The sequence below is a fragment of the Macaca thibetana genome, chromosome 5 (assembly GCF_024542745.1).
Source record: "Macaca thibetana thibetana isolate TM-01 chromosome 5, ASM2454274v1, whole genome shotgun sequence".
Classification (NCBI taxonomy): domain Eukaryota; kingdom Metazoa; phylum Chordata; class Mammalia; order Primates; family Cercopithecidae; genus Macaca; species Macaca thibetana.
The window spans coordinates 66,086,390-66,104,614 of NC_065582.1; the positions used below are offsets into that span (position 1 = coordinate 66,086,390).

At 39.0% G+C, this 18,225-nt stretch overlaps 1 protein-coding gene across 1 annotated transcript; it reads right to left on the reverse strand.

Moving 5' to 3' along the window:
• Positions 1-6,273: 6,273 nt before the first annotated feature.
• Positions 6,274-6,759, reverse strand: LOC126955762 (40S ribosomal protein S17-like). Its single transcript, XM_050792664.1, has one exon. The coding sequence runs from the start codon at positions 6,742-6,744 to the stop codon at positions 6,337-6,339; it is 408 nt and encodes a 135-aa protein (XP_050648621.1). The 5' UTR covers positions 6,745-6,759; the 3' UTR covers positions 6,274-6,336.
• Between the last annotated feature and the right edge of the window lie 11,466 nt (positions 6,760-18,225).

The window sequence follows — 18,225 nt, forward strand, 5'->3', positions numbered from 1 at the left end:
GTGTAATGCTTGGTGATTTGGTTGACATGGGTTTGTCCCATAACCCACCACTAGGATACTGAAGATATAATATGCACCCTACTTGAGGCCTAAAATGGATAGTGATAATTTCTTGGTAAATTACTTACCTGGTACAAAAATGCACTACTCAAAATAAACTTAGGACAATTCTGACACTAACCTATAATAGATCCGCAAGGAACATAAGATAGGCATGAGAAGCTCTGGAGGTTTAATCATGGAATCTGGAGTCAGAGAGACCTTTGTTACATTTCTGGTTCAGTCATTTTACAACTTGGATGACCCTGGGCTGGTAACCTAACCATCAGATTTCTCGTGTGTAAAATAGTAACAGTAACACCCCTACTTTCTTGCAGGATTGTTTTGGATCAGCAATTACATACATAAAACAACTGGCCACTGGCATATAACAACAGTAGGTATGATGCTTTTACCACGTGCTTAATAAATGTTCATGAAATGGAATGGAATGGAATGTACCAAGACAGCATAGCCCATCAGCATAGCCCATGGTTTTTCCTCCTAGGATACACAGCCTACTTTAGACTCTTTATTATTATTATTATTATTATTTAAGACAGGGTCTCACTCTCTCACTCTGTCGCCCAGACTGCAGTGCAGTGGCGCGATCTCGTCTCACTGCAAGCTCTGCCTCCCAAGTTCACGCCACTCTCCTGCCTCAGCCTCCTGAGTAGCTGGGACTACAGGCGCCTGCCACCACGCCCGGCTAATTTTTTGTGTTTTTAATGGAGACGGGGTTTCAACGTGTTAGCCTGGATGGTAGACTCTTAATTCTTTCTTTTTTTTTTTTTATTTTTTTTGAGATGGAGTCTCACTCTGTCACCCAGGCTGGAGTGCAGTGGCACGATCTGGGCTCACTGCAAACTCCACCTCCCAGGTTTAAGTGATTCTCCTGTCTCAGCCTCCTGAGTAGCTGGGATTACAGGCATGCACCACCATGCCCGGCTAATTTTTGTATTTTTAGTAAAAAAACGGGTTTTCATCATGTTGGTCAGGCTCCTCTCAAACTCCTGACCTCATGATCCGCCCACCTTGGCCTCCCAAAGTGCTGGGATTACAGGTGTGAGCCACTACGCCCAGCCGACAATCTTCATTCTTAATGCACAAGAGAGTATTAGGATTTGCTAAAAGTTGAGTCCCCATAACACAAAATGAATGAGAGATTAAATTGTTTTCCAGTTAATTTGATCACTAAACATGGTTAAACCCCATAATTTAAATTATAATACTTCTTGGGTTGACTAAATGTATATGCTCAAAACTGTAAAACTGCTTCTACTGGTGAGCATCAAGGACATAGTATTAAGAAACTTTATTCTTTAAAATCATGGACCTTGAGAAAGCTGCCTGTTTTAAATCTTATCAGGGATTACAAGTCAAAATGAAACAACTTTAAGCTGAGTAGGTTAAAGCGCTTTGGTCCAAGAGCCAATCACCATATTCCCTACTTCTGTTAAGAGATAATAAAAAGTTTTCTCTTTTCTGTTAGAACTAGTCGAAACCCTCTGCACTCACTCATAAACGTATATAAGTCCTGTTCAATCTTAAAAGAGACTGTGTTCCAATATTCAATCTGCCTTGCTCAACGAGGTAAATTTAGCCTTTTTCCCCTAGAATTGACAGTCTGTTCATCTGAACAACAAAACCCATAGTATGTGTAGTCCTTAAAGCTTCTATGAGGAAGAAGCCCTGATCTGAATGTCCACTTTTAGGTAACTTTATGCCATTACCATTGGAGAATTGAGGCTTCTCTCTCTTTTTTTTTTTTTTTTTAAAGACAGAGTCTTGCTCTGTCGCCCAGGCCAGAGTGCAGTGGTGCGATCTCGGTTCACTGCAAGCTCCACCTCCCGGGTTCACGCCATTCTCCTGCCTCAGCCTCCCGAGCAGCTGGGACTACAGGCGCCTGCCACCACGCCAGCTAACTTTTTTGTATTTTTAGTAGAGACGGGGTTTCACCGTGTTAGCCAGAATGGTCTGAATCTCCTGACCTCGTGATCTGCCCGCCTCAGCCTCCCAAAGTGCTGGGATTACAGGCGTGAGCCACCGCGCCCAGCCGAGGCTTCTCTTTTAAACCATGCTCCTTAAACATTTCTACTACTGTAGAGTATTTACCCCTGTCTTGTGTCCTCTAAAACGTAGCATATGTGGTTTCTGCTTAGAATAAACTCTGAACACTGGTGATATCAGAGGATACAAATTGGGTAATCTCCAGGTGCCTGAGCTTTTTGAGCTTGACGTAGGTGGACACCGATCGGAATGTTAATGATCTGTCCAATTCCTATTTCTGGTTCACCTTCAAATTGACTTCCCAAGGACTTCAAGGGTTCTCTTTCTTCTCATGGCCCCAAAGGGTGAGGGTAGGGGAGATAGGGAAGGAAAACTCTTTGTGCTTGAATTCCAGACCTACCCCTTGATTCTGATTAAAACCAAATTCCTTCCAGCCACCCAAATCCAAACTCTGGGGCTTTCCGGATTCCACTCCCTTTTTCATCTTTCTGGGCACAGAGCCCCAGGTCTGTCACCATGAGCTGACCCTGCTCCATAGCTTCCATGTGCAATCTCCGAACCCACCATGGTCTGTCAAGCTTCAAGTCCCCTACCAGCTCTGCTCCCCATACAACTTCCTACCCTAACCTCCTCTAAAACCTTATCTAAAGTTTTAGTCTTACTTTTTTTCTGACTTTTGGCTATCACCTCTTATAAACCCAATGTCTCTCCCAAGTACCATTCTTAGCATAAATTTCCAAAACCAATCACATTTCATTACTCTCTGAGGATGGGGAAACGCTCTATCTCCTCATGATTTTGAAACAAAGCCAATATCCTGCCTTATCAAATTATCAATGGGATTTTCACTTCTTTTCCTGGAGGCCCCCACTTATCACCCCTGTGCGTATGTGAAATAAACTATCCCTCCTGTTAACCTGTCCTTTCTAAGTATAATTCACAAGCTCCAATCACTGAACCTAAGAAGGTAGAGGAAAAGTTTTTTTTTTCCTTCCTCTACGCATAGTTTACAGTGTGCTGCATACAGTACATGCTAAATAATTTTTGAGGAGGTAAAATTATTTCATTTAGTCAATCTTGATCTCAGTTATGTCCAGACTATTCTCATTTACTTAATTTTAGCAAGCGAATGGTCAAATGAGATAATACAGACACTGCAGATGAATTGAGTTTTGGTATTTTGCTGCTATATCTGGGATATTACCTGAAACTACCAACCCCAAAGAAGTGGTTAGATGCAGGAGCTTATGTATTATCTTAACAAAGAGTGATGAAGTGTGGAGAAGAGACTAGACAAATGGATGGTGTTGGGCCTCTGAGGTGGGGATAAGTTGTGGGAAGGTAATTATAAAATATATGGTAAATAAGGTTTGTTTAGTAAGGTTTATTTTGCAGACTGACGTCCTCTTAGGTAATAAAAGTCATCTCCAGATGAGGAGAGATTTACAAATTGTCTATATAAATAGAAATTTCATTTACAAATGTAAATTTCCTTTACAAAAGGAAAATTTCTGACCTGATTTTAGGCAGAAAGAGGGGGAAGCAGAGACAATTATTTTTGAAAGGCTACTGCTTAAAGAGTTGCCTACATGAGGTTTGGTGGCAAGAAGCCGAAGTCAGAGCCCGTGGTTCCTGTTGCTCTTCAGAGGTGTGAAAGAGTGAAGAAGGCGTGCTTCATTACATGAAGCTTTGCTCCTAAGATACAACTCTTTTAGACCTCTCAGACTCACCCAATTTCCTCATAGGCTTTTGCACTATCTTAAAAGATGTTTCCCTTAGTAATATGGAGGAGACAAAATCAATAATGTGCAATACGAAATCGACACAAAAACCCAATTCTATCAGAACAGATTAAAGGAGTCTTGCTTAGACTCCAGGATAATTTACAGTTTTTCTGGCTTGAATGTGGAATGATTATAACAAGTTGTAATTCAGATAATGAACTTCTTAATGCAGGAAGTTCTTCGTTCAGGAAATAGAAGTTGGTGAAATTGAAACAAATTTATTAAGTAAATAAAGGGAAAAGCGCAAAGTACTTAGTGGCTAGAGTATTATCAATTTTAAAGAAGATTTGGAATAGAATAGTTAGGGAGCTATAATTTTTCAGTTTTTATACTGTTCTACCACTCTAATATGTTGCTATAATTCTCTGAATTATTTTTTTCAAAAATACAATAGCTATCTAGAGAAACCAGTTTGATCTCATTTTTATTTTATTTTTTAAATGCATTTGATTATGTATATCTGAGGTTTACAATATAATGTTATGGGATATATATAGTAGTAAAATGGTTACTATAGTGAAGCAGACTAACATGTCTTTCATCTCACATAGTTACTTTTTTGTGACAGGAACAGCTAAAACCTACTTATTTAACAAAAATCTCCAATATAGTATAATTTTACTAAGTTTATTCCTCATGTTGTACATTGGCTCTCTAAACTGCTTTATGCTGCTATTTTGATCGTTTGACCTATATCACCCCCATTTCCTTTCCCTCCCACCCTGCCCCACATCCCTACCCCCATCCACCCATGGTAACCACTGTTTTGTTCTCTGTATATATGTATTTGAGTTCTTTTTAAATATATATATTCCACATAAAGGTGAGATTATACAATATTTTTCTTTCTGTGTCTGGTTTCTTTCACTTAGCATAATGTCCTCCAGGTCTATTTATATTGTGGTTAATGACAGAATCTCCTTTTTTTTAAGGTTGAATAATATTCATATAAATATATATACACACACACACACACATACACACACACACACACCATGTTTTCATTATCCATTTATCCACTGATGAACATTTAGGTTGTTTCCATATCTTAGCTATTGTGAATAATGCTGCAATGAATATGGGAGAGCAGATGTCTTTACAAGGTAGTGACTTCATCTTCTTTGGGTATATACCCAGAAGAGGGATTGCTGGGCCATATAATAATTCTATTTTTAATATCTTTAGGAACTTCCACACTGTTTTTTTTTTTTTTTTGAGACGGAGTCTCGCTCTGTCGCCCAGGCTGGAGTGCAGTGGCCGGATCTCAGCTTGCAGCTCCGCCTCCCGGGTTTACGCCATTCTCCTGGCTCCCCAGTACTACAGGCGCCCGCCACCTCGCCCGGCTAGTTTTTTGTATTTTTTAGTACACGGGGTTTCACCGGGTTACCAGGATGGTCTCGATCTCCTGACCTTGTGATCTGCCCATCTCGGCCTCCCAAAGTGTGGGATTACAGGCTTGAGCCACCGCGCCCGGCCCATTTGCATAAGGGCTGTACCAGTCTACATTCCCACCAATAGTGTACTAGGGTTCCCATTTCTCTACCTCCTTGCCAACATTTGTTATGTCTTATCTTTTTTATAATAACCATCCTTACAGGTGTGAGGTTGATATCGCATAGCAGTTTTAATTTGCATTTCCCTGATGACTAGTAATGTTGAACATCTTTTCATATTCCTCTTGGCCATTTTTATGTCTTCTTTAGAGAAATGTCTGTTCAGGTCCTTTGCTTATTTTTTAATTGGGTTGTTTTTCTGCTATTGAGTTATAGGAGTGCTTTACAAATTTCTGATATTAATCCCTTATCAGATATGTGGTTTGCAATATTTTTCCTAGTTCATAGATTGCCTTTTCATTTTATTGATTGTTTCCTTTGCTGTGCAAAAGATTTTTGGTTTGATGTAGTACCATTTATTTATTTTTGTTATTGTTGCCTGAGCTTATGGTGTGATATCCAAAAAATCATTGCCAATACCAATGTTCAGGAGTTTTTCCCCTATGTTTTCTTTCAGGAGTTTAATGGTTTCAGGTCTTACATTTAGATCTTTTATTCAGTTTGAATTTATTTTCATGTATGGTGTAAGATAAGGGTCCAATTTCATACTTTGATGTAAAAAATCCAGTTTTACCAGCACTGTTTATTAAAGAAATTACTCTTTCTCCATTATGTCCTTTCCATGCTCTTGTCAAAAGTCAGTTGACCACATGTGCTTGGGTTTATTTCTGTGCTCTCTATTCTGTTCCATTGGTCTATGTTTCTGTTTTTATGCCAGTACCACACTGTTTTGATTACTATAGCTTTCTAATATAATTTTGGTTCAGAAACTGTGATGCCTTCAACTTTATTTTTCTTTCTCAGCATTTCTTTGACTATTCAGAGTTGTGATTCCATGTGAATTTTAGTATAATTTTTTTCTATGTCTGTGAAAAAGGCCATTAGACTTTTTTTTTTTTTTTGCTGTTGTCCCAGATTTATTGAAAATAATATAGCACTGCAGAAAAAATTCAAACAGGTCCCCGAGGCATTTTGAAATTCATCCCAACTGTAGGCTGAGTGACCTGCAGGTTGGACAGACTGCTGAAGTCCAAAAGCTTCAGCATTTCCTTAGTGTCAGGATCTACTTCAATTATCTCCTGATCCAGGGCTGAGACCTCGGGAACGTAATTGTCTCTCCTTTCTCTCTCCTCCTCCTGCAGCTTGATGGAGATACCTCTTACAGGGCCTCTCTGAATCCGCTTCATCAGATGGGTGACATAGCCTGCTATCTTGTTGCGGAGCTTCTTGCTGGGGATAATGGCGATCTCTTCGCACACGTGCTTGTTCGTGTGGAAGTCGTTGCCCAGGTGCGTGTAGTACTTCTCTATGATGACCCGGGCCGCCTTCTTCACGGTTTTGGTGCGAACGCGGCCCATGTTGACGGGTCCTTGGTAAAGAGGCGCCATTAGACTTTTGATAAGGATTGTGTTAAATCTGTATATTGCTATAGGTAATAAGGACATTTTAATAAATTAATTTTTCCCGCTCATGAACACAGGATAATTTTCCATTTATTTGTGTCTTCTTCCATTTCTTTTATCATTGTTTTATCGTTTTCAGTATACAAGTCTTTCACTCCCTTGGTTAAACATATTCTTAGATATTTAATTTTTTGCTGCTATTATAAATATGATTATTTTGTTAATTACTTTTTCAGTTAGGTCATTATTTGTGTATAAAAATGCTACTGATTTTTTTCTTTTTTTTTCAGGTGGAGTCTCACTGCATCACCAAGGCTGCAGTGCACTGGTGCAATCTTGGCTCACTGCAATCTCCCCATCCCGGGTTAGAGCAATTCTCCTGTCTGAGCCTCCCAAGTAGCTGGGACTACAGGTGCCTACCACCATGCCTGGCTAATTTTTGTATTTTTAGTAGAGACAAGGTTTCACCTTGTTGGTCAGGCTGGTCTCGAACTCCTGACCTCAAGTGATCCCCCGTCTTGGCCTCCCAAAGTGCTGAGATGACAGGTGTGAGCCACCATGCCCCACCAATGCTACTGATTTTTGTATCCTGCAACCTTACCAAATTCATTGTTTTGGTTCTAAACGTTTTTTGTGGATCTTTGAGGCCTTCTACTTATAGGATAATATCATCTGCAAATAGGGATAATTTTGCTTCATCTTTCTGAATTTAGATGCCTTTTTTTTTTTTCCTTGTCTGATTGCCCTTGCTGGTACTTCTAATACTACATTGAATAGAAGTGGTGAAAGGGGGCATCCCTGGTACTGTACTGATCTTATTAGAAAAGGTTTCATTTGTACCTGTTGATTACGATCTCAGCTGTGAGCTTTTCATAAATGGTCCCTATTATTTTGAGGACCTTTCCTTCTATATCTAAACTGTTAAGAGTTTGTATCAAGAAAATACTGAATTTTGTCAAATAGTTTGTCTGCATTAATTGAGAGGTTCATGTGGTTTTTCTCTTTTATTCTTTTAATTGATGTATTATATTGATTGATTTGTATGCCATGCATAAATGCCACTTGTACACCAGACGTAAATCCTACTTGGTCATGATGTATAACCTTCCAGATGTGTGTTGAATCTGGTTTGCTAATATTTTATTGAAGATTTTAGTATCAAAGTTAAGACTTATTGGCCCGTAGTTTTCTTTTACTTGAAGTATCTTTGTCTGGCTTAGATATCAAGGTGATGCTGGCCTCATGAAATATATTTGGAAGTATTCCCTCTAGTTCTTTTTTTTTTTTTTTTTTTTTTTTTTTTTGAAGAGTTTAAGATGTATTAGTAATAATTCTTTTTTAAATGTTTTGTGGAATTCTCTGAAGTCATCTGGTTCAGTGCTTTTCATTGTTGGAAGGTGTTTAATTACTTTAATATCTTTGTTATTGGTTTGTTCGAGCTTTCTATTTCTTTTTGAGTCAATTTTAGTAGGTTATATTTTTCTAGGAATGTATTCGTCTCTTCTAGGTTCTCCAAATTGTTGACATATAATTTTTCATAATAGTGCTTTATGATCTTTTTTTATTTCTGAGGCATCTGTTGTAATGTCTCCATTTTTATTTCTAATTTTATTTATTTGAGTCTTCTCTCTTTTTTCTTAGTCTAATTAAGGCTTTGTCAATTTTGTTTTTTTCCTCAAAGAATCAACTCTTGGTTTTATTGATTTTTTTCTATGGTTTTTCTGTTCTTTATTTGATGTATTTCTGTTCTGATCTTTATTATTTTTTTCTGATAAATTTGGGTTTGTTTGGGGTTTTTTTCTCTAGCTTCTTCAAATATAATATCAGGCTATTTATTTGGGATCTTTCTTCTTTTCTAATGTAGGCATTCTGAGTTTAGTGTGTCCTTTTTCTAGCTTCTCAAGATATAATGTTAGTCTATTTGGTATCTTTCTTCTTTTTAATTTTTAATTAATTTAGGATTTTATAAAGACAGTGTCTCACGTGTAATCCACGTCAGTGATGACCATGAGTGCCTCAGAGGCCTAGGCTGCAGGAGTTTGTGGCAGCAGTGATGGCAAGGCAGATTTTGTGAATTCCTGGTGGTAAGGGCTTTAGGGATCCTCCCATTCTTATTTTCCCCAATAGTGGAGAGACTTGACTGAGGGGATCCCTCTTGGCCTTGGGTCTGACACGAGCCACAGGCAGCCACAGCAGTGCTATGTTCCAGGGCACAAGTGCTCAGAGTCGCTATGGAGCTGGAGTCCTGAGCTGATCCCAACGAGGAAGATGGTGTGGCAGAGACAAAGTGTTCTGCTCCCTTCTCGATGCAGCCATCTTGAGTTTCTGCCCTCAGCAGGGTTTCTACCACACCCTTGCTCTGCTCCAGCACTCTCTTTTAGTCATTCTGGTTGAAATGTAGTGGTTTGTTCATTGTTTTAATCCATCTTTTGAAGGAGAGTGATAGTTGACCATCTTGCTGACATCAATTTGACCTCTGTTTTTAAACTTCTCTCCAAGATTTACCTACAAGCTAAATTTAATTGCATAAAATGGTCACAGCCTACATAAAGGACAAGGCTTATATTTACCTCCACAGCACCGTATTTTCCAGTCTTCTGGGATTGGCCTCCCTCACTTCCTATAAGGAAAAATAAAACTGGCTTCCCTGCATTTGGATGGGTCTATATCTACTCCTTTGGCTCTCCCCTTGACCACAGGGAGGCCCATAACCAAGGCCCAGGTAATTGGAGTAACTCCCAAAGGCTCTATCAATTGGTCCAGGAGTGAGTACCTGCCTAAAGGCAAGCCTTTCTGAGCCTTTCTTTTCTGGAGATTTCCCAAATAAAGCTGGAAAAAGGAGCTTTGTTTCCTTTGGCATTGCTAAGCCTTCCCCCAGGAATTGCCTTGTAACTTTGGAGCTGCCTATGGTCATCTCCATTCATGAAGTCATTTGAAGTGATGGAGAATGAGTGATGACAACAACAGAAGAAAGATTTAAGGCAGAGAAATGGAAAGACAGTCTTGATGCTTCCAGCTCTGCATCCAAATGACTCAGAGGCCCACCCTTTTCTTCCTCTGCTATTATAACAGCCACCCAATTCACCTTTGAGGGTAAACTTATTTGAGATCAGAATGCATTCTGATCGATACACCTATATATCCAACAGGATTGCTAAGCAAACTATGGTACAGTCGTAGGGTCAAAATTTTATGGCCATTAAAATGATCTTACCAAAGTATAGCTTTCAATAAAAGTTACATGAACAGATAGTATGCAAAGATGATCTGATATATTAAGTGAGAAAAGCTAATTACAAAACAATATTCACTGTATTATCTAATTTTGTTAAAAATAGTTTAATAACCAGAGACAATAAAATTTTAATGGCTTTTTTCTGGATGTTGGAATTACACATAATTTTTTATATTTTATAATTTTTACTTTTATGATAAGAAGAACGATACTAAAAACCAAACCTTTGTCCTAATCTTTTTATAGGCCTATGTACAAATTAAAACTTAATCGTCCACTCATTCATTTGAATTTTACCATGCCCCTTTCTTTCTAAATAAGTTTCCTTTAACATGGTGACACATCATCCCTTTCCTTTTTCAGGCATCAGCACTTTAAAAGATGACATTTATAAGGATAGTAAATTATCAACACCTTCCGTCAGCAGAGTTTATGGCTTTTTAGCTAGTGTAGGAGTTCACAAAAGAAACATTTTCATCTAAATGAAGTCACTCATTTAGAAGTAACTTTCTAATTATTTTCTCCATGGTAACACATATAACACATATAAAATATGAAAAAATATGTTTATTCAAGTTTTTTTCTCTTTCTTAACTATTTCAAAAAGCCTTAAGTGTGTTTTATACCTCCTTAAAAATGTCACCCTGTAGATGGGGTTCATTTTAACACTAAAGTCTGGGGCTTTGCACCAATAATCTGACTCTATTACTGCATTGCATTCCTGATGAAACACACTAATCGTTTAAAGTTTCTTTATTAAATTTTTTTCTCATGAAAATGACTCTGAGCTTTGGAAAGCACTTCTAAAATAATGTCATATGAAAAGTGAGCCTTTTATTAGACCTCAGACCACAGAAGAATCGCATGGAATTTTTTCTAATATAATTAACCCCTTCATTCGAGAACTTAAGAGCTGGAGTATGGTTTAATAGGTAGATTTAGAGGCTTCTGTGCCTCCAGTAATCCTCCTTTCATCAAAACAATGGCTATAATTAATATTTATGATTTTGTCTTTCTCCTCAAAGGACTTTACAAATTGTTACCACAGGACTCATGACACTTACTAATGAAGTACTTACTACTCAGTCCGGAAGAGAAATTTACAGTCTTCTCAAGTTTATTCCACAATGATGTGGCTACAAAGGAGGATTGGTGGTGACTTGATGGATTCAACTCCCCATTACCAAAAGAATGAGTCAGTAATGGGAAACCAATCACTCAGTTCCAAACTGATTCCCCAAAGTTTGTGTAGCAGGATCATTGTTTTGATTTGTATTGTTTTTTCAGGATCTCCCACTATGATGCCCTATAGGGGTAGGTAAATTACAGCTGAGGGCCTCTGGCCTCAACCTAATTTTATAGCTACCCTTCTCCCTCCACCTCTCCTATCCCACCCACAGTGAATTACTGTTACATTTTCAAATGATTGTTTAGAGGACAGAAGAAGAATATGTGACAGAGACTATATGTGACCTGCAAAGCCCAACGTATTCATTATCTGGTTCTTCAGCAAATAAGTTTACTCCTCCCTGAAAATCTAACGCACAATAAGAAAAGTCCAACTGTAAAGCTGTTGCAATTCCAGCTATAAACATTGTCTAACATTCATGAAACTGTCATTTAGAAACTTGGACTTAGTGTACAGAGATAAATATACTTTGTGGAAGCACATTTCAGGTGTCAGCTTTTTTTGGAGTCAGCACATTCTCTGGACTGACAGGATATAGACCTAAAAAGACCAAGTTCATGTACCAACATGCATATAGGAAACACTATACACACACAGGATATTCATCTACAACTTGGAGCTAACATCAGATAGGCTTGTTGGATGTTAGCACCACTCAGCAATAGTACTGAAAGAAAAGAAATGCAGCTCTTGGTGCACAACAATTTGGGAAGACCTACAGGCAAAACTGAGCCCATGCAGGCCAAACAGAGTCAGCAGTATAGCAGCATGACTGTCCCACTGTATACCATTTGTGTAGACTTCTAGCTAGTTTTAGTTTTATCAGCGATTTGTCTGATAGTTATTTATAAGCCATACCTCTTCTTAGCAATAACATAAAAAAAGATAACATTATTAGGTTCCCAATATATTAGCAACAAAAGCTGCTTTTTGTGTGAGACACTGTCCTAAACCTGCTACATATATCATGCCTTTTGAGCCTCCAGTAAGACAGACATTGCTCTTCTCATTTTACAAGGACTCATAGTGGCACGCCCCACATAATGGAAGCCATCTGAAGTAGGGTTAGTGAGGCTCATGGGAACAGCCTCTGGTTCATGTCAGTCTTTCTGCTAAGTTCATTACTGGATGTAGATCCCATGTGACAGACTTTTCCATCAAAAATCCAGAATCCTATTGGAAAATGAATCAGATACAATTCAAACATTGGTCTTTGTTGTCCCTATCTTTAGAAGGGGTAGTTAAAAACTGCTTAACCACAAAAATGTACCCCATGTGATGACGATACTATTTACAATATGATGCGAAAGGCTACCTCCTCTAACCCCACAGTGGGTACCTGAGCAGATGGCTAATGGTGAGTGGAAGCCAGAACAAACCAAATTAAACACAGGGGCCAGACTTAGAGAACTCCAGAACCAAACAATTGGAGCTGCTCACATGCCTTGAAAAGGGACCTGACACCATGAGATTGTGGGTCTGAATGAATGCCACTGGCCCTCCCAGTTGCTGTTGTTTCTTCTACACAGAGATACAACATTCACATACATGTTTGCCACTTATCTGGCTAGTGCTTAGCATTTTGAAAGTGTGATCCATTTCTTTTTTTTTTTTTCTTTTTTTGAGATGGAGTCTTGCTCTGTCACTCAGGCTAGAGTGCAGTGGCATGATCTTGACTCCCTGTAACCTCCGCCTCCCAGGTTCAAGCCATTCTCCTGTCTCAGCCTCCCAAGTAGCTGGGACTACAGGGGCGTGCCAACACACCTGGCTAATTTTTTGTATTTTTAGTAGAGAAGGGGTTTCACCATGTTAGCCAGGTCGGCCTCGATCTCCTGACCTCGTGATCCACCTGCCCAGCCTCCCAAAGTTCTGGGATTACAGGTGTGAGCCACCGTGCCCAGACAGTGTGATCCATTTCTTACTTTGGCACTCTAAGCCAGTCTCTGTGCTTTCCCATGTGTGTGTTTGCTACCCAAATGTGACGTCTAATATGGTGTTTGACCTGTTTTCAGCACCTACTGAGTAGCTTTTCGGTTTTATGAGGAATTCATGCAGAGATAACAGCCCCTTCAGTAGCATTTTGATTTTGGGGTTAGCACCCAAATTCCTATTTAATCCACAGTTTAGCTGTCCAAGGAAACTATGACGAGAAGTATGAATTTTTTTATTCTTAGAATTAAAGCTGCATGGCTCAAAAAAGAACAAATTTGAAAAGGGGAAAGATTTTTCCTACTCTTCTGGACATTGAGGTCGCTTCCAAGGAAAATTCTAAAATGGGTGGAGTTTACTTTAACAGCCACACAGCATCCTTTCTACAATGCTGTTCCAATTTCTGAACACAGACTGAGCCTTCTCAGCCCACTGCCTCTCTAAGGCTGCCATGCTCTTCAAGTGTTCCTTTCTCTTTCCCACTCACCAGAGCTCCTCAGGAACAGACAGGAAGTCTCACCCACGCTTGTATCCCTGAGACCCACCACACCCACTGGCATGCCACAAAATGTATTTCCGTGTCTACGCTGTCCTTCAGTGCTGGAAATGTCATTCACCTAGATGGTAGGGAAGGTGAGCAGATAACGCTTATTAAGTCCATTTGTACTAGAAATGGGGTTAACATTTTAAATTTACTATCTTAGTTAACCCCCTTTTTACTTCTTATTGTGGAAAATTTTAAACACACACAAAACTAAAGATAATGACGTAATGTACCTGCCCTACCCAGTACCCAACCTCTCACAAAATATCAACCCATGTCCAATATTGTTTTATCTGTACCCTGTCCTCTCCCACCTCCCTTCACAGTGTTTATAATCTCAATCCATCTCTAATTTGGTTAAAGATGATATTTTAAAACATGGTATTTCTTATTTTCCTTCCCAGGCCAAGTCCTTTAACCTCATGTCCATCCCATTTCTGAACCCATACATTTTCCAGGAACTCTCAGTTTTTCACTGAGAACAGCAAGTGTGGCAAAAATAAAGAGCACGACAGTTGCCGCGGGGGCCATCCCCACCACGTGGGTGTTTCCTGAGTGAGATGACTTGCACACACAGTGCCAGGTAGGGGGAAAGAAAAAACCCTCATTAAACAGCTATCACTGACAAGGATTCAAGATAATAGGATTCCCACAATGAAACTACCATTCAGTCATCAAAGCTGAAAGCACTGGAGGGGAAATATCTGTCACAAAGGAACTAATATCTTTAAAAGATTAGATTTATTTATGCATCTAATTTGAAGTTTATTACCTCAAAGCATCTGCTCCATGGTTACATCATGAATCCTAGACTGGCTCAAAGGCCAAAAGTTGGTAATAACCCAAATCCATCAACAATAGAAGGATTAAAATTTGTGGTGCATTTATATTGTGAAATGTTATACAGCTACCTGCAACCAAATGGATGAATCTTACATAACATTGAGCAAAAACAGCAAATCAGAAGAATAATTCATTGTGATTTCATTGATATAAAATTTAAAAGCAGGCAAAACTAAACAATGGTAGAAGAAGAGGGAAAAGGAAAGAAATGATCATCCTAGAGTTATAATGATGGTTACCATTATGCGGCAGGAACAATATTGCAATTCCATAAGGACAGGTAGGAAAGGGTGGGGATTTTCAGATGTTGGCAATGTTCTATTTCTTGAGTTGGATGGTGGTCCCACGGAAGTCCAATTTTTTTTTTAAGACTTTTTTTTTTTTCTTTTTTGAGATGGTGCCTCACTCTGTCACCCAGGGTGGAGCGCGATGGCGCAATCTTAGCTCACTGCAACCTCTGCATCCTGGGTTCAAGCAATTATTCTCCCTCAGCCTCCTGAGTGGCAGGGATTACAGGCACCCACCACCACGCCCAGCTAATTTTTGTATTTTTAGTAGAGACAGGGTTTCACCATGTTGGCCAAGCTGGTCTCAAGCTCCTGACCCCAAATGATCCACCCGCCTCAGCCTCCCAAAGTGCTAGAATTATAGGCGTGAGCCACCACACCTGACCATTAATGTTTTCTTCTTTAATGTAAATATATACATATTATGTTCTTTTATGGACTATTTTATATTTCACAATGTGAAATGTTTAATTTTTAAAGTTGCATGATAATTTTCCCATAATTTGGTTTTATAAAGCTCTAGAGAGAAAAGGAAAAGAAGTAACTTACTAAAAATATTCCCAAGGCAAAGACAAGGAACTGTGCCTCCACTCCTTCCTTTAGCTTCTAAGTTGCTTTGGGGCCCTGGGTTGCAATTCTTAACCCACAGTGGATGTTAAATAAATATTTGATGGTGTTGAGGGTTTAAGTAATGGTTTATGTAAACATCAAGAGCTGCTGCTCAGAGCATATTCTCATGGCACAATAGTAAATTGACCAGAGAGATTTCACTGTGGTGTGCCTCAGACTGTAGAATATAAGGAAGTCTCATTAACTTGTCAAGTTGACAGAGTTTGGGGATTTGTTTTGTTGTTGCAAACCCAGTGTTTGCAAAATGAGTATTCTCATATATGGTCAGTAGGTCTGTAAAATAGCACATGTAAGAAGGGCAATTTGGCAATACTCATTAAAAGCCTTCAAAATAATAGTTTTTGACTCAGCAATTTCACATCTAAGAATTAATCATAAAGAAGCCATCATGGAGTTTGTATGTAAAGATTTAGCTATAAGGACATTGTTTGTAAGAGTAAAAAATGGGAAGCAACATAGTTATCCAACAACATGGGACTTGTTAAACAGATTGTGGTACACTCCAACAGAATTCCAGGCTGGGCGCAGTGGCTCACGCCTGTAATCCCAGCACTTTGGGAGGCCTAGGCGGGTGGATCACCTGAGGTCCAAAGTTCGAGAACAGCCTGGCCAATATGGCAAAACTCTGTCTCTGCTGAAAATACACACATAAGAAAAATTAGGCAGGTGTAGTGGTACGTGCCTGTAGTCCCAGCTACTCAGGAGGCTGAGACCTGCGAATGGCTTGAACCAGGGAGGCAGAGGTTGCAATAAGCAGACATCACACCACTGAACTCCAGCCTGGGCAACAGAACAAGACTCTGTCTCAGGGGAAAAAAAAAAAAAAAGGGAATTCCATGTAACCATTAAAATTGATGTTGTAGAGAAATATTTTAAAACATACAAACATTTTATAGTAATTTAAAAAATCAGGTTACAAAGCTATGTGTGTAATTTAATAGTGAGAGAGGAAGGAAGGGAGGGAGGAAGGAAGGGAAGAAAGGAAGAAAGAGGAAGGGCAAAAGGGAGGCAGGGAGGGAACCAAACCACCCCAAAACTTAGTAGCTGAAAACAACCATTTTATCACTCATGTTTCTGTGAGTTTCCTGGGGTTACTGGGTTCAGATGAGCAGTTCTTGTGTTAGTCTTCTGAAGACTACCATAGGGTGATCAACTCTTCCCACTTTTCTGAGAACTTCCCTGGTTTTAGCACCGAAAGTTCCACGTCCAGGAAACCCCACTCTGTCCAGGGCAAATGGGACCATTAGTCTCAGACTAGCCGCCACCTATGTATACCCAAAATGACACTGACAATAAGTCATGGGATTATGGATAAAATATATTTTCTTTTACTTCATTCATCTGCATTTTCTACATTATATCTATGTATGCTTCTGAAACAAAATAAAATTTTTAACTAAAACCTCATTACTTGCCTGTAATCTCAGCACTTTGGGAGGCTGAGGCGGCTGGATCACCTGAGGTCAGGAGTTCCAGACCAGCCTGGCCAACATGGGGAAACCCCATCTCTACTAAAATTACAAAAAGTAGCTGGGCATGGTGGTGTACACTTGTAATCCCAGCTACTTGGGAGACTGAGGCAGGAGAATCACTTCAATCTGGGAGACAGAGGTTGCAGTGAGCCAAGATGGTATGACTGCATTCCAGCCTGGGTGATAGAGTGAGATTCCGTCTCCAATAAATAAATAAATAAATAAATTACTTTTAAATTCAATTATGTATAACCATTTTAGTTCAGCAGCTGACTGAAGCTTACTTTTATACCACATATAAGTAGTTGAATGATAAAAATAAAATTATCTGGAAGATGTTTTAAAATCTCACAGTTTAGGCCAGTAGTTTCCAATCTTATTTCCTGCCCCACCCTAAAGCAGATTTGACACGCTCCATCACCAGCAGCTCATCTGGCAGTGATTTTAAACCAGGTGTGGAGGGTGGAGGACGGTAGACTCAAAAAAGACCCCAAAGTCAGTCTGATGTGTTCCCTCTCATGTCTGGTTAAGAATAATTAAAACTTTTTTTTTTACAGTCAGCTTTTAAAAAAAAAAAAAAGTTAGGTTTTACTATTCCATGCCAAAGTTGTTCTTTCTTAATTTAAATCTGTGAAATTTTGCTTGGTTTAACATCCTCACACATTCATTTCAAACCTTCATGTCCTACAATTCAAGTCCATTAAAGAATAGTGTAATGTTTCAGTCACATGGGGGTGACTGTGGTAGGGGCTTTGAGTCTTTTCTATAGTCTAGCATACTTGTTACATACATTCTTCTTTCACCAGTTTGAAATTATCCTGTTTTCACTATTCATTAGTTGAGGAGCCACAGGCTAGACTTATTTCCTTTCCATAATGAATGTTCTTATAACTTTAATCAGTCCAAGTTGTTGATTACATAGTCAGCTGCAGTAATTAAGATGATAAACTTAGCTAGTATAATCCTCTTTTAGCAAACTTCAGTGGTGTTTTTCTCCCTTTCGGAATTGCATGTACTCAAGTATATACACACAGGATTTTGTTTTCTGGGAACTTGCCTTTCTGCATAAAATGTTTCTGCCATAAAAGATTCCCTAATGCCTTAAGAGAAATGCAATAAGAGGTGAACGATAAACTGTGATGGAGATGGGGAGAAACGCAGGCATAATATTCTGGTTCTACTAGTGAAATAATTGTTTTACAGTATGTGAGCAATTTGATGCTAAAGCCATAGCCTGTTCAGAATCAACTGTTTCTCTTCCTGTGCCAGCAAGTTCTCATAAGTTACTGTAGGCCAATAATTAAAAA

What these genes read in the sequence shown, in the direction of transcription:
- LOC126955762 (XM_050792664.1), bottom strand. Translation starts at nt 6,744, where the DNA reads ATGGGCCGCGTTCGCACCAAAACCGTGAAGAAGGCGGCCCGGGTCATC.